Source organism: Poeciliopsis prolifica, unplaced genomic scaffold (genome assembly GCF_027474105.1).
Source record: "Poeciliopsis prolifica strain line A6 unplaced genomic scaffold, Auburn_PproV2 SCAFFOLD003, whole genome shotgun sequence".
Taxonomy (NCBI): Eukaryota; Metazoa; Chordata; class Actinopteri; order Cyprinodontiformes; family Poeciliidae; genus Poeciliopsis; species Poeciliopsis prolifica.
The window spans coordinates 4,975,829-4,989,656 of record NW_026562378.1 but is presented as its reverse complement, the minus strand read 5'-3'; the positions used below and the strand labels follow the sequence as shown (position 1 = coordinate 4,989,656).

At 43.7% G+C, this 13,828-nt stretch overlaps 1 protein-coding gene across 1 annotated transcript; it reads left to right on the top strand.

The window, feature by feature from the left end:
• The first annotated feature begins 622 nt into the window (after positions 1-622).
• Positions 623-5,386, top strand: LOC129358377 (inositol hexakisphosphate kinase 2-like). Its single transcript, XM_055027383.1, has 5 exons — positions 623-1,336; positions 2,178-2,412; positions 2,516-2,700; positions 2,975-3,150; positions 4,053-5,386. Exons 1-5 carry the CDS (start codon positions 1,048-1,050, stop codon positions 4,671-4,673), a joined length of 1,506 nt encoding a protein of 501 aa, XP_054883358.1. The 5' UTR covers positions 623-1,047; the 3' UTR covers positions 4,674-5,386.
• The last annotated feature ends 8,442 nt before the right edge of the window (positions 5,387-13,828 follow it).

The following is a 13,828-nucleotide window of genomic DNA, read 5'->3' as shown; positions in this document are numbered from 1 at the left end:
TTCCGGATGACGGATTCAGAAAATGTTCCAGTTTTGAGTCTTCTTCTCACAGTGACAACATCAGCCTCGAAGAATGGTGTTGCATTTTGTGTTTCCAACTGGTTGGTCACTGGTCAGGCCCGGTCCGATTTAAAACCATTCTTTCAGGACACGAGCAAATTTCATAGTCAAGTCACATTTACTAATAAAGCACAGTTAATGCACAAACATGGACTCAGTTGGTCAGTTGCTTCCCAAACAAGAAATGTGTTTCTGTGTTTTTAAACGATGTAAGGACCCGCTTTAATTATTGAAAAAATGATCTGATCTGGAAGATGTTTTTGATTTACTGGGGACGCTCCTTGTTTTGGTCTTCTTGTCTTTCTGGGGAAAGAATGTGACCCGTCCTGTCAGAGTTGAACAACCCTGCCGTCACAAAAACACGGAAACAGCTGAATCCAGCCTCGACATCCCCTTCCGGATTTCATTTCTCTCTCCCTTCCCCCAGACTGCTCTGCCACTGCCTTTGTTTGCTTTGCCTCTTCGCCTCGAAGGGTTACCACCCAACAACCTGCTTTGGAGGGCCCTGATTGGTGGACTCCTGGTGTCGGGGCGGGCCAAGCGTCAGGCTTGTGACCAGTGCTGGAGGGGCTCTCACAAGCATTCAGTCTGCAGCAGAGCAGGACAGCAGAGATCCTTGGCATGACACTCTGAAAAGCGCTATACTCGTTCTCCTCTGCGTCAAGGGCTGCCTGGGAGAAAGTTGAGGGGAATAAACATCGGCTGGTTTCTCTGCCCCGTTTCCTCTCCATTTCCTCCTTTCTTTGTTTTGAACCAGCAGAGTCCCCCGAGAGCCGATCATCACAACATCAACTTCTGAGGACACCGTGGCAGTATTTCGCAACAATCCGCAACCTCACACGCAAGGACTTCTGATCAGAAGATCTGCAGCCCGTGAGCGTCCCTGAAAGACAGAGGTCCCCAAGCCCCCCAGGCCTCCCTCCACATTCGTGCATGCGGGTGTGAGGAGGCTAATGCCCGCCGTAAGGTGGCCAGTGCCAGAGGAGGATGAGTCCGGCTGTGGAGGCTCAGGCCCAGGAGGCCACGGGTGCAGAGCAGCAGCAGAAGCAGCAGCAGAACCAGCAGAACCAGCAGCAGCAGCAGAACCAGTTGCAGCACCAGCCGTGCTACATGGAGAAGGGAGTGATGCTTGAGCCCTTTGTGCACCAGGTGGGGGGGCATTGCTGCGTCCTGCGCTTCGGGGAGCAGACCATCTGCAAGCCCCTCATTCCCCGGGAGCATCGGTTCTACAAGACTGTTCCCGCTGCAATGAGGAAGTTCACCCCACAGTACAGAGGTAGGGAGCATTTTTCTAACCTACACGGCTACTGTCGTTTAAACACAACACTCCTTTAATCTGTGCTGTGGATCTGCACGACTTTGGATCTTTGTTTTTCATTATTTCATTCAAACATCTGATGTGCTGGTGCAGGTCTTGCATGAGAGAAGGTGCAGCAGATTGTTGTGAGGCAACAGAAGGGTTGTTGGTGGTTTTTTAAAAGGCTGCCAAAAATGACTCAGTTTCTCCACAAGAGGGTGCTGTAGCTGGCAGCCGGCTGGACACCATTACTCTCCGTCTGTTGTTTGTTACTGTTAGTGATAAAGGCAAGTGAGGGTGAAAAGGCGGGAGCCGCTGTTTGTTGGCAGTACAAAAACACATGAAGCTGCTGGGCGGAAGGCACCGCTAAAGAAAACGTTATAGCTGTTTATGATAAAAGCAAAGTTATGATGTTGTGAAAATACACAAATGTCTCGAGGTTTCTGTTCTGGAGATGAGGAACGTTTGAGAACTCTGTGAAAATTTGCTCAGTTTTTTTTTTTTTTTAATCTATTTTTCTCAGTATGTATTTCTATGTCCTCCGAGTGAATTTTAGACTCGCAGATGACAAAAACAGCCGACTTTGAGTCATCCACAGTTGCTTCACTCAGTAACAGCCTCCACTCTGAGAAGCATTTCTGTCTGTGACACACACTGGAGGTCACACAGATGTGTTTAGTGATCGGGAAAGTATCAGATTGTTGAGTTTCCAATCCGGTCCGTCAACAAAGGACACGACAAGAAAGTTGTCCCAAACATATATTTCTGTCTATTTTATTAATTGTTGAACATATCTTTTTTTTTTCTCCCCCCATTTCAGGTGTCGTGTCGGTCAGCTTCGAGGAGGACGAAGAAGGGAATCTTTGCCTCATCGCCTACCCCCTGCACAGCGACCTGCCGGCTGACGTCGAAAACAAAGACCCCTCCGCCGACTGTGACCCCAAGAAGAAGATGCTCCACCGGGGCCAAATGGTCACGTCCTCACAGATTTTGGAAAGCGAAATCTACAGCAAAGACGGCCCAGGCCACCACTTTGGAAAAGACCGGGACAAGAGGTGAGGCAGGAGCCGACGACGCCCACATCAAATTCAAAGCGACGCGCGGTTACCGTGAAACGTGTCCATGTCCTGTTAACTTACAACTCCGTGCTTCACTCAGGTGGCACTCGCTGCAGGACTACCTGGAGATGGAGCAGCCGCAGCAGGCGGAAGTGCTCCACTACAGCCTGGAGCACAGTCACAGTAACGCCGCCCCGCAGCTCAAACACAACCCCTTGATCCTCAAGTGTCAGCAGCAGCATCTGCAGCGCATGAAGGAGAACGCCAAGCACCACAACCAGTACAGTATCCTTCAATGCCGCAAGGTGTTGCAGCCTCTAGATCGGATCTGGATATGCACAGATAGGCACCGGGTGGTGCTGTTCTTTTCTCCTGTAGAGGAGAAAAGAAAGTGGCCATCTGAGATCTTTTTTGTTCTTACCGCAGTGTACAGTGCGTGTTTGTAAGTTAAAGTTGTAATCTACCTTTTTATCATCAAGCTGTAACAAAGAGGGCGCAAGTTTCTTTATATTCAGGCGTCATGTTCACAGCCACATGTTTCTTGACACCGGTGCCTCAGAGTTCATCTTGCTGGAGAACCTGACCTGGCGGCACACGATACCGTGCGTTTTGGACCTGAAGATGGGAACGCGGCAGCACGGAGACGACACCTCTGAGGAGAAGAAGGCCGTACGCATCCGCAGGTGCCAGCAGAGCACATCAGCCGCCTTAGGGGTCCGCCTCAGTGGCATGCAGGTGTGAAGAGTCTACTTGACTTTTCTGTTTGTTTGTTTTGTTGTTGTTGTTTTTTTTGCTGATAAAAATGACATCATTACTTCATTGATTCTTTTTATTTATTTATTTTTTGCCTGCCACCAGGGGCCAGACTTCAGAAAGGTCTCACAGGGGGACGGCTCATTTAGCATGTGGCATTTTTATTAAAATATTGTTGTATCTTCATATATATTACTTAAACTACACTCAAATATTTGAAAACCAATTCGGACCATTCAGATGTTCTGTAATTTGAACAATCAAAAGATATTATGTTCTGGGATAAGGCACCAAAAACTTGCTCTAACCCAGGGGCCCTTATTCTTCTAAGTCCGGCCCTGCTGACCCGGCAGACACTGAGCTTACCTCACCTTTAAAACTGTAAGAAACAGATAGTTGGTGTACATTAGGCATCAGTATCTAGCTATAATCATTTCTGTTTTTATTGAATTTTTTTTTAACGCAAAATAAACTTTTTTTTTTTTTTTTACAATTGTACTCCCTCGTTAAAACATGTCTGCAGTGTGGCCTTCATTCTTTTATGCATGTTTGAGAAATCCTTTAATCTCCCATGGCAACCATTCAGCTGTGAGAAAAACTCCTCGTTGGACCAAGCCCCGCCTTCAAGGCACAGCTCCTCCTCTGAGCTTCTTGAAGGCGGAGTTTCAGAAAGAGCAGGAGATTTTAAAGAGACCGAGGCCCAGTTTGAAGGCGATAAATCAGGAAGCAAAACTTCTCTTATGCTATAAAACAAACAAACAAACAAACAAACAAAAAAACAATACTGCCAAGATAAGATATGAAATTAAATTTTGTTTGCAAAGCATATTCACAGAAAAAAAAAGTTTTAATTTAATTCTTTTGAAATTTTTCGATCTCTGCAGGTGTACCACTCCGACTCTGGCCAGCTCACATTCATGAGCAAGTCCCACGGCCACAAACTGACCGTGGCAGAATTCAAAGAGGCTCTGTTCAAGTTCTTCCACAGCGGCCGGCGTCTGAGGCAGGAGCTGTTCTCGCCGGTGCTGAGCCGGCTCCGGGAGATGCAGGACGCCCTGGAGTCCTGCGAGTCGTACCGCTTCTATTCCAGCTCCCTGCTCATCATCTACGACGGGGCGCAGCGCAGAAGACACTTCTCCAGCACCGAAGACGGGGTCTCTGAAGGCGAGGAGGAGGAGGACGACGACGAGGAAGAAGTGGAAGCTGAGCCTAAAATGGACGAGGACGAGGAGGAGAGCGAAACAGAGGGCGCGTCCGGCTTTCCTTGCGCCCCGGCGCCATCTAGCGACGCCAGTAGCGGCGGCGGGAGCTCCAGCATCAGCCAGTCCTGCTCGGACCTCCGCAGCCCTGCGGTGGATGTGAGGATGATCGACTTTGCTCACACCACCTGCAGACATTACCGCGAGGACAGCGTGGTCCACGAGGGCAAGGACAGCGGCTACATTTTCGGCATCCAGAACCTGATCACCATCATCTCTGAGCTGGAGAACCACTGCACAGACTGAGCAGCGAGACGGAAAACGCATTCAGGCTCCAAGCCACTGACTCAGACCCTCGGTCCCAGGATTGGACTGCTGTAGCACCGTAGCCGTTTCTATACCGCCTCCTGTTTTCACCATCGATGCTTTATTTTTATTTTATTTTGTTTTTTTGGCGTAGCCGTTGGGACTGACAACCAACCAAGAGAGACAGTAAAGAACCGTCTTTGTGAACGTCCCGTTTTAACACTAGTAACCAATGAGAAGAAGGGGACAGCCGTGGATACAAAGCCATCGAAACGTCCAAGATCAGCAGGTGTTCTCGTGTCAGATTTCCAAAGAAAGTGTCATTTTGCACACGCGCGCGCTCACACACGCACGCCCTGAAAGGGCAGCGTGTGTTTGAACTGAAGCGGGGAGAAGCAGAGGACAGAGAGTGTGAGGAGAGGAGCGGCTTCAGTTCTTCTTCTACATGCTCATCCTGCCGCCGTCGTCTCCTAAAGCGAAACAAATCTCAGAGAGTTGATAGAGAGATATTTATTTATTTCATTCGTTTTGTGAAATAAACTAAAAAGGTCAACAAGCAAAAGAAAAGAATGTGTATGGAGACTAGTACATTCCATATTATTAATGTTAAAGTAATGATATTGATTAATATTGTTATTTGGCATGGTTGGATACCTCTCCCTTGTTTGTTATCCACGCTTTGTTGGAGGGGAATTAAAACCTTTGTGGTAGCAGCATGTCTTCTGTTGTTTGTTAAGTTGGTTAGAGAACAAATGATTCAGTAGATTTGAATGAAGCAATCAAATTTTATGCAAATCTTCCAGAAACCAGAGCGAGTCTATGACGTCAGATTCATTCGTATCTCACATACGTAGAGATTTAATAAATAAAATACCTCCCGCATCTTCTTGCATTCACAAGGGTTCAAACGCACTCATTGTTTACAAATATTTTTATTTTGGGCTTGTTTGTTGATCTGATCTTTAAAGAGGTTGGTGTGATTATGCAACATGATGTTAGTATGTAGACCTTATCAAAGAAATGCCTCGAGCGATGCTTTGATTCTTTCATGCTCCTTCAGACTAGCAGCAGCAATTAGCAAACATCTGGTGGAACAGTGCAACTGCTGAGCTTTTTACAAGAACTGCTTCTTAGTCCAACCCTCCTATGAACGGCGCTAACACTTTATTTGAAGGGGTGTGCATAAGACTGAAAACAAGAATTTACACTCATTGTGAATTTTTTCTAATTCATTCAGGGCAAATATAGTAATACGGCCCCAAATAGATGCATACAAAAAAAAAAAAAAAACAATAATATTTTGGGTAAATGTCCCAAGTTGCAGAGAAAAAACCAGACGTATTCCAAGGCAGCAGAACATTTTTTGCAAAATTTTGGCTGGAAATTGGACCAAACAGCTCAACTCGCTTTTGCTTGTTTGGGATCTCTGATCCTGTTGGAACAACAGAATTTCATTCATCGAACCCAAACTCTGACTTTCCTCTGGCGAACGTTCTCCAACAATCTCCGAACCTTTTATGACGTAAAACTTGATGTCAGTTTATGTAGTAAAATGACATCAAATTAAATTTTATGACAAAAAAATGTCATTAAATAGTGTATTACATTTTTGGTCATCAACCAGAAGACGCTGGAACAACAATGTCGCTTTCTACATAGGACTAAGTTTGACAAGACCATGTAAGGAGAATGGTTCTTCCTCCAAAATAGATACCTTCTTCAAGCTTGCCTGAAATTTGCAGCTTCTCATGCGCAAGAGGACTAAAAGTGCATCTGCTTTGCAGCAATAAGAAAATTGTCACGAACAATTATGGCAGCATTCGTTATAAAAAGTAGGAGCACATTTTAACGTGTGATGCAAACACACCGACCCCGACAATTATCATTCTTCTCTGTGATTTTGATCAGGCGTGGTGATTAAAACTTCAATCTCCCATTAATACATGACTAAGGCGTTTATCCCCTCAGCCATTAAGAGTTTTTACTGCAGACAGAAACTGTGGACTGTTCCAGCAGGAGGCTGGTGACGACGTTCCCTTCCCGTCCCCAGGCCGCCTCAGCCAGTCTCAGCCACCGCCAGCTGGTCTGAGTCAGACGGCGCCACGAAGGCCACTCATCTGCTCTGGGAGTCGCAGGCGCATCAGTTGTCTGCGTGAAAAAAACCAAATAAATAAATACAACAGCTCATGAGCAGATGAGGGCTTGCGTCAACATCTTAGCACGCTGTGCGATGTGCCACTCCGGTGGATCTTCTGGCTATTTAATGTTCTAATGAACTTTTCTGCTGGCAAATTAGGCCATAAACATTATTCTTGGAGTTATTCTTATTGTTTTTCTTAGCATATGCTTGTCAGCGACTGGTTTATATAACTTTCCCTTACATTTGTTTTTTGCTTATAGATGTAAGCGAATATGATGTGTGTTTAGATACACGCAGCATTGTTCAGATTTATTGCCACTCTTATGAAATATATATAACAAGAGTAATATACATATATATATATGTATGTAAAACGTTGGTGCATTTTGGCCTCTGAAGTGAGTGTGTGAATGAATGAATAAGGAAGATATTACAAAGTATTCCTGCTCTTATATCTCTCCATTTTCTCCAATTATCCAGTCAGATAACTGTAATGCAGGCATGTGCTTCACTGGTGAGGCACGTTTGGTTTGTTGAGACGGTAATCCCTTCGGCTGCAGTGGGTCAAACCCTCTATGAGCGTCGCCACAGACGCTGTGACCTTTAAGAGTCTAGGTCAGGGCAGCGATGGGAGAGCACATGCTGTCCTCGATCGGAAATCACTTTTGATACGTTTTGCTTTCCACACACATGAAAGGTTTTAAAAACATGCATATACATATAAAGCAGGAGGCCTAATTTAAGCGACAAGGGTTTCAAATCTGTTTTCAATTGTAAAAAAAAAAGAAAAAAAAAGTGCAGGTATTAAAACGGCTTCGCTACATTCTTTGAAGTCTCTCGTGTTTTGTCACATTACAGCTAAAGCGCAAAGAAGTGCATGACTGTGGAGTGGAGGGAAAGTGTTTCACCTTTTGTTGCAAATTAAAACAGGAAGTCTGTCCCGGTAACGCCGGTCGCTCAATAAAGTTTTCTGAGAAAAGCTCCGAGGCCTGCTCAGAACAGGCTGTGTTTATACCGCCATTAAATCTAATTGATCTAATCCAGTTTGACTCCTCAGGACATTTGACTCCACTGGATTTTATTCAGGGGTGTAAGAATGAGCTAAAGGTTCCAAATCTAAACACACGGCACATTTTTCACACCTGCATTTGTGGGGAAAAAAATTCAAAATCATGCACAGACGTTTGTGTGAACACTTGAGAAAATACACCAAGGTTTGACAAATTAGTTCTTTGCAAAGAACTGTGTCTGGTTGATGTTTAAAGGCTTTGAACAACAGATGAGAGGATGGAGAGGTAGCAGATCAGCTCTTCCCTCGTCACGCTGCTGGGGACGGAGGGAGGGTGGGAGGGAGTCCGTAGTGTTACATAACAGCCTCGGGGTCAGTGGGCTGCTCTCAGCCAGCTCAATGATCCCATTCTGTCACCGCTCCCTGTGCTGCGTCCGTCTGGGCCTGCGCGCCCGTACATTTAATAAGCTTCATCACCTTTAAAAGAAAAAAAAAAATCAATAAATACAAACACATTTCTTGAATTATTCTGTATTCCTGTGCATCACTCCAGAGGAGTTTGTCACCACAAGTGGAGCTCTTGCATAACAGCGGGTAAAGTCACTATGGCAACAGCAGCCAAGTTTAAAAGGGTGTCAAGTTTTCTTCTTTTTTTTTCTTTTCGGTCCCCGTAGTCGCATCCTCATTCTTGAAATCGTTGCACCGTCTGCCCTCGTCTTTCATTCATTGAATTCACTCCTCTGCAGCAGAATCGAGTCAAACAGCTGCGACGTGAAAGTGTTCTTGGACTCCTAGTAGAAAGCTGCGTTGAAGCTGATTGTCAAAGTTGCATGGGAAGAATAGAAAGCTTCTGTAAAGTTCTGCAGCCTTTAGAAAACACAATGCAGCTTGGGAACTCGCTCTGGCTGGCGGCTGTTCGCTGCACCATCTGTCCTTGACCTTTACACTTATGGACATCTGAGCCAGCATGCAATGTTGGGGAAAACACTGAGGTTTCAATATTCATTCCTTTGTGTTTGCCTTCTAGGAAACTACTCTGCTCAGGTGTTTGTGCCTCTTCCGTATATAAACTGTCGATAATTTGCTCAGTCAGTGTCCATTTACGTTAAGTCTCGCTGAATGCTCAAACCGTCCGTACGCACTCGTTATGTTCCGCCTGTTTTTTCCCGCGTGGAAACTGGTGAGTTTTCCGTGTGATTGCTCTGTTGCCTTAACGTGTTTACCGCATCGCTCCAGGGACCTGAATGCAGCAAGCAAACATCAGCTCTACATAATATTGTTGAATCTCATTCTGGCTGCACTGTTCTGTCTGCCCTGATGACGATTCACTCATCTCTGCATGCTGGATACATGAAATTGAAACTGTTGGCTTGGCGCTTTTTTCTTTTATTAATTTGACTAATGAAATAATTTAGGATCGCACATGAAGCATTGCATTTTTATTGCCGGGTGATCAGTTGAATCTTGATTATATAAACAATAGCTCCATCGTGACGCAACAAAATACACCGACTTCCACGTCCTTGACCCCGATACGCGTGCACTATTCAGAGAGGGGGCAAAAGCAACACACATGAACAATATTTAAAGCTAAAAAGATAAACGTGTGATTAAGATGTGTTATTGTGGGGATTAATCTTCTGACCTGTGTGCAAAAAAAATGTGTCGTCTCATATTTGATACATTTTAAGGACCGTTTTCTCAACACACAAAACGTCGATTATTCACGTTCTACAAAATTAATACCAATCAAAAAATGAGAAAAGCAAAGACTTTGGAAATGAATCGTACTGGAGCAACATACAGCGTTTGCAGCATGATGCTAATCACATATATAGTTACCTGTTACATTCGTTAAGCATTCAGTTCTCCTCTCCTTCCTCCAGTTGCTTTTATGTACAGTTGGATTTACCCATCCAGTTCAATCAAACCGACCGTCCAAAGAGCGTGACGCGTCAACACAGAGCCTCAGACTGATTATGTAGCCACAGAAAAATCCAGAAACAAACATTCGAAGCAGAGGAAGAGGAGAGGAAAGGCAAGCTGAAGCCAAGATGTAATTAGGGTGTTACGTAAGTTGGGGCAGAGAGCGCTGTCAGCCAGGCGTCCGGGGCACAGAGCCGGGCCGCAGGCTCCCACTGTGCATCGGTCCACCCTGTCAGAACTATTTACACCGACCTCTTAATTACTGTAATGAACCATCACAGGCATAAATTAACTCCAGACAAACTCTTCACATGGACTCACAAGTGAAGGTGAAATGAAAAAGAAAAGAACAAAAACAAGATCGTCTGCTCTCTCGGGTTATGTTTCGGTGTGGCTTTTTTGTTTCAGTGCCACGTTGCAAATGGATGAATTGAGGTTTTGGACTTAAATTTTAAAAAGTCCACAGAAAAAGTGCTTTTGGATCTCTCTTGTCATAACTGGCTGCCTAAACATTCACAGCCTGATGGTGTTTCAAGATCAGGCAGGAAGTGTTACTTCATTTCTTTTCTATTGCAATTAACCTGTTGAGTCCTTTTACTCGTGGGTTATTAGTCTTTAGAAACTCCTTTGAATCTGATGAATCTTCTTTAAAACTATGTTCAGCCCCTGTCAGGCTCGTTTTCTTGATGTCCATCCATGACCTGCTGAGGACTCTGCCCAGATGAGCCTCAGGGCCTCAGGGTGAACTGTGCTGTTTACATTCACTCATTCCTATAAATAAATAAGATAAAATATGACTCATCTACTTGTTAGCATCGCCATCGTCATCATCACAGCACATCTTTCTCGCATATTAGCCTCACCCCCTCAGGCACGCTGCACTTCTGTGTCACTCTGCGCTACATCACTTGGTGGAGGCATACGTGTCTGGTGATGTGTGTAATTTATTGTAAAAATGAGGCTAGATCCAATGCAATGGATTTTATGACAGCAGTAGTGTGTGTGTGCGCTAAGTGTGTGCGTCAAGCACACACAATTTGTGAGGCCGAGTGCTATTAGGTAGATGTTTAAAAAAAGGATCTGAATGATTATTTGATTTGATTTTCTTTTGTTGTAAAAATCTGCCTTAGTGAGTTTAATAACTTCCTTCCATTGAGTCATTTGACAGAAAAGCCACTTAAAAGTACAATTTGATACTCGTCCAGACATTTTGAAATTTTGCTTAACACAACCAATCAGCATGGCTGCCTTGATGGCAAAGGATGTTTGGTCCAGATTTTGTCCCACAGCTGCTTTTTTATTAAACTTGACTGATAGGCCTGGTTTAATAAAGCTGGACGTTGGATGAGAGCGTTCGCTCAGCCTGAGCCACAGATCCATCAGACATGCTCTCCATGCGCCACATCAGATTGATGCCACATGTGAGCTACTGGACAGCAGCTCAGTTTGCTTTCTGCTCACTTTATTTGACTAAATAATGGAAAAAAAAGAAGCACAGGTTATTTGAAGGACAGTGCTGACCAATGACCCACAGCGCTTGTTGCTCCGTCTCTTCAGGTGGTAAAATGTAAACAGTGCTCAGCATTTGTTTGCCATTGCTCGCAGTTCCATGTGTTACATAAAGCAAATATTAAGGACACACGGAACATCTGCAAGGACATGCAGGTCCACGTGCAGGGAGGAGGCAGGTCATCGCTCTCGCTTCTTTATTTGTCTATCTTTCATTTTTGCCCAGAAGAAGAGAATAGCATCCTTTGCACGTAGAAAATTTGTCAATATATTGTTAAATTATTCCTGCTTACCTGTTTCATTCCTAATTTACCTTTCAGTTCATTAAGACACAAAGTGAATGTGATGTCTAAGTCAGAGTTCGACAGAATTCCTACGCAGTTGACGGTCGAGACTTTATTGAATTCAAGCCACAATATGGCAGACGATTCAAAGGACTGTGGAAAGCAGAGACTGGAGGGTCTCTTTGTGATGTTTGCTTGTCCTCACCTCTGTGTTAGCTCACAGCTCTTTGGTCTTTATGTAACCACGGCGCGAACAAATATCCCTTTATCTGAATCAAGATGAATGGCCTTCAGACCACTCTTCACTCTCTCTCTCTCTCTCTCTCTCTCTCTCTGTGTGTGTGAGTGTGTGTGTTCTGCTGCATTATTATAGTCTAGGCCATAGGGAAAGCATGGACATGTACTAAGTGAATAACCTGCACAGCAAATTGCTAAAATTTTAATGTTAGCTTCAATGCCACTGTTAGTCTAGTGAACAATCACTAGAATGTTGGTCTACCAGCATGTTGACAGCATCACAACGTCTGATGTTACAAGCATGAACCCTACAAAAGGTAGGAACTGTAAGAAGTAGCTAAAAAATACGTCAAGCATGTTAATCACGCTTCTGTATGCACTTCTCACAGCCTCTTCCATGCTTTTTGCTGTGCTGCAGCTTCTCAATCACTAGAGTCTGCCACGACTTCTCAGGCTAGTTAGTGTGGCCACCTATTGAGCAGCGCATTCACATGGATGATTGACAGCGCAAGAGATCCTCCTCGTGGTTCTAATTGGTTGTTTTCAACCAGGAGCGGTGTATAGAAGCAACTCGATTTGTTTCATAGATTATGTGTCTCTTATTACACTGTCACAACAGCTTTGATGGTAACAGAATAAAAATCAATAAATACATAATAAACTGTTTTTTTAAGAGTTTCAGAATAGTAGGTGCCAATATGCATTGCTACGGCCCCAATTAATAAATGTAAATAAATGCATGAGTAAATAAATTAAAATCATTTCATACACCATTTGGGCAACACCGGCCTCTAGTGGCGAGAAGTAATATTACTACTGAAATTATTCTTTAATTTCTGTACTTCTGAAATTTCACTTGACTGAAGAATTTATTCTTCAGTCTAAAAATATTAAAGGTAACTATACCATTGTTTTCTTTTTTTTTCATTCGAGCACATTCTTAATTATTTATCTCCAGGAGAATGACAATGACTACATCTGTTGTTGACCAAAGAGTTGATCATAAATAGAAAAAAAAGAAGTCAGATCTATATATGTTACAGCAGCAGAACTTTTATCGTTGATGTAAAATCAAAGCAAAGAAGCAAAAAAGAAAATAGAGAAACAACAGCTTTGGGGAAGACGACTGCGCCATCTGCTGGGTGATTTGGAAATGGCTACTCCTCCGAGATTAAGGAGGCAGAATTGGAGACACGATTTATTTTCGTTATATAATGTTTCTGCTGTCTGCTATTTTTTTTTTTTTTTTTACAAGTTGCACATTTCTTTGAATCTTAGTGTGCTATTTTGTCAATACGTGTACAGCGTCACTATATCATGCTATAATTTACTGCGCAGGCGCTTATATTTATTTTTACATGTTTTCATGTGAATACTTCCTCTTTAACTTGCTGCTGCTACACATATGGGGCTGGAATGGATATATTGTAGAAAGAAAATAGTCTCAAAATATTTTCTGTCTGTAATATTTCCATTCTATTCTATTATGTTCTATTCTATTATGTTCTATTCTATTCTGTTCTATTCTATTCTGGTCTGTTTTATTCTATTCCATTCTATTCTGGTGTGTCCCTATTGTAACTGAAAGCAGTGAATATCTGTAAAACTTTTGAATGTGATCTCCGTGACTTTAATAGAAAATGAACAAAAGTGAGGGAGTGCGAGCCTTAAATGGCTTGTTAATCTCAATTTTTAGGTTTTCAAAATTTTTCTGAATGTTGCTGCCTTGCCCCTGCTTGAACAAAGACAAAAAACACACAAAAAAAGAAACGGTTTGCAGCTTTAATCAGATAGGTGGGGTGGGTTGGTTGAAGTCTCCAAATCACAGCCACTAGTCACTCCGGGAATGGGGCGCCCTCTAGTGGACAGGAGGTCCTTGTGGACAACAGAAGCTTGTTTAAAACCTAAGCGTTGAGAAAAATCGCTAATTTTTCACATGGAAATAGTCATTCCGGAAGCTTGCGAGGTTGCGCCTGCGGAACGTTGTGCTCGCCGCCTGTGGCGGGAAATATTCTGCGCAGTTTGTCCGTCGGAGAAGTGACGTGTGCCT

Excerpts from the sequence above, each read along its gene's own strand:
- LOC129358377 (XM_055027383.1), top strand. The coding sequence starts at position 1,048 with ATGAGTCCGGCTGTGGAGGCTCAGGCCCAGGAGGCCACGGGTGCAGAG. Across the intron at positions 1,337-2,177 it reads GTTCACCCCACAGTACAGAG|GTGTCGTGTCGGTCAGCTTC; the intron begins GTAGGGAGCATT and ends CCCCCATTTCAG. Across the intron at positions 2,701-2,974 it reads CAAGCACCACAACCAGTACA|AGTTCATCTTGCTGGAGAAC; the intron begins GTATCCTTCAAT and ends CCGGTGCCTCAG.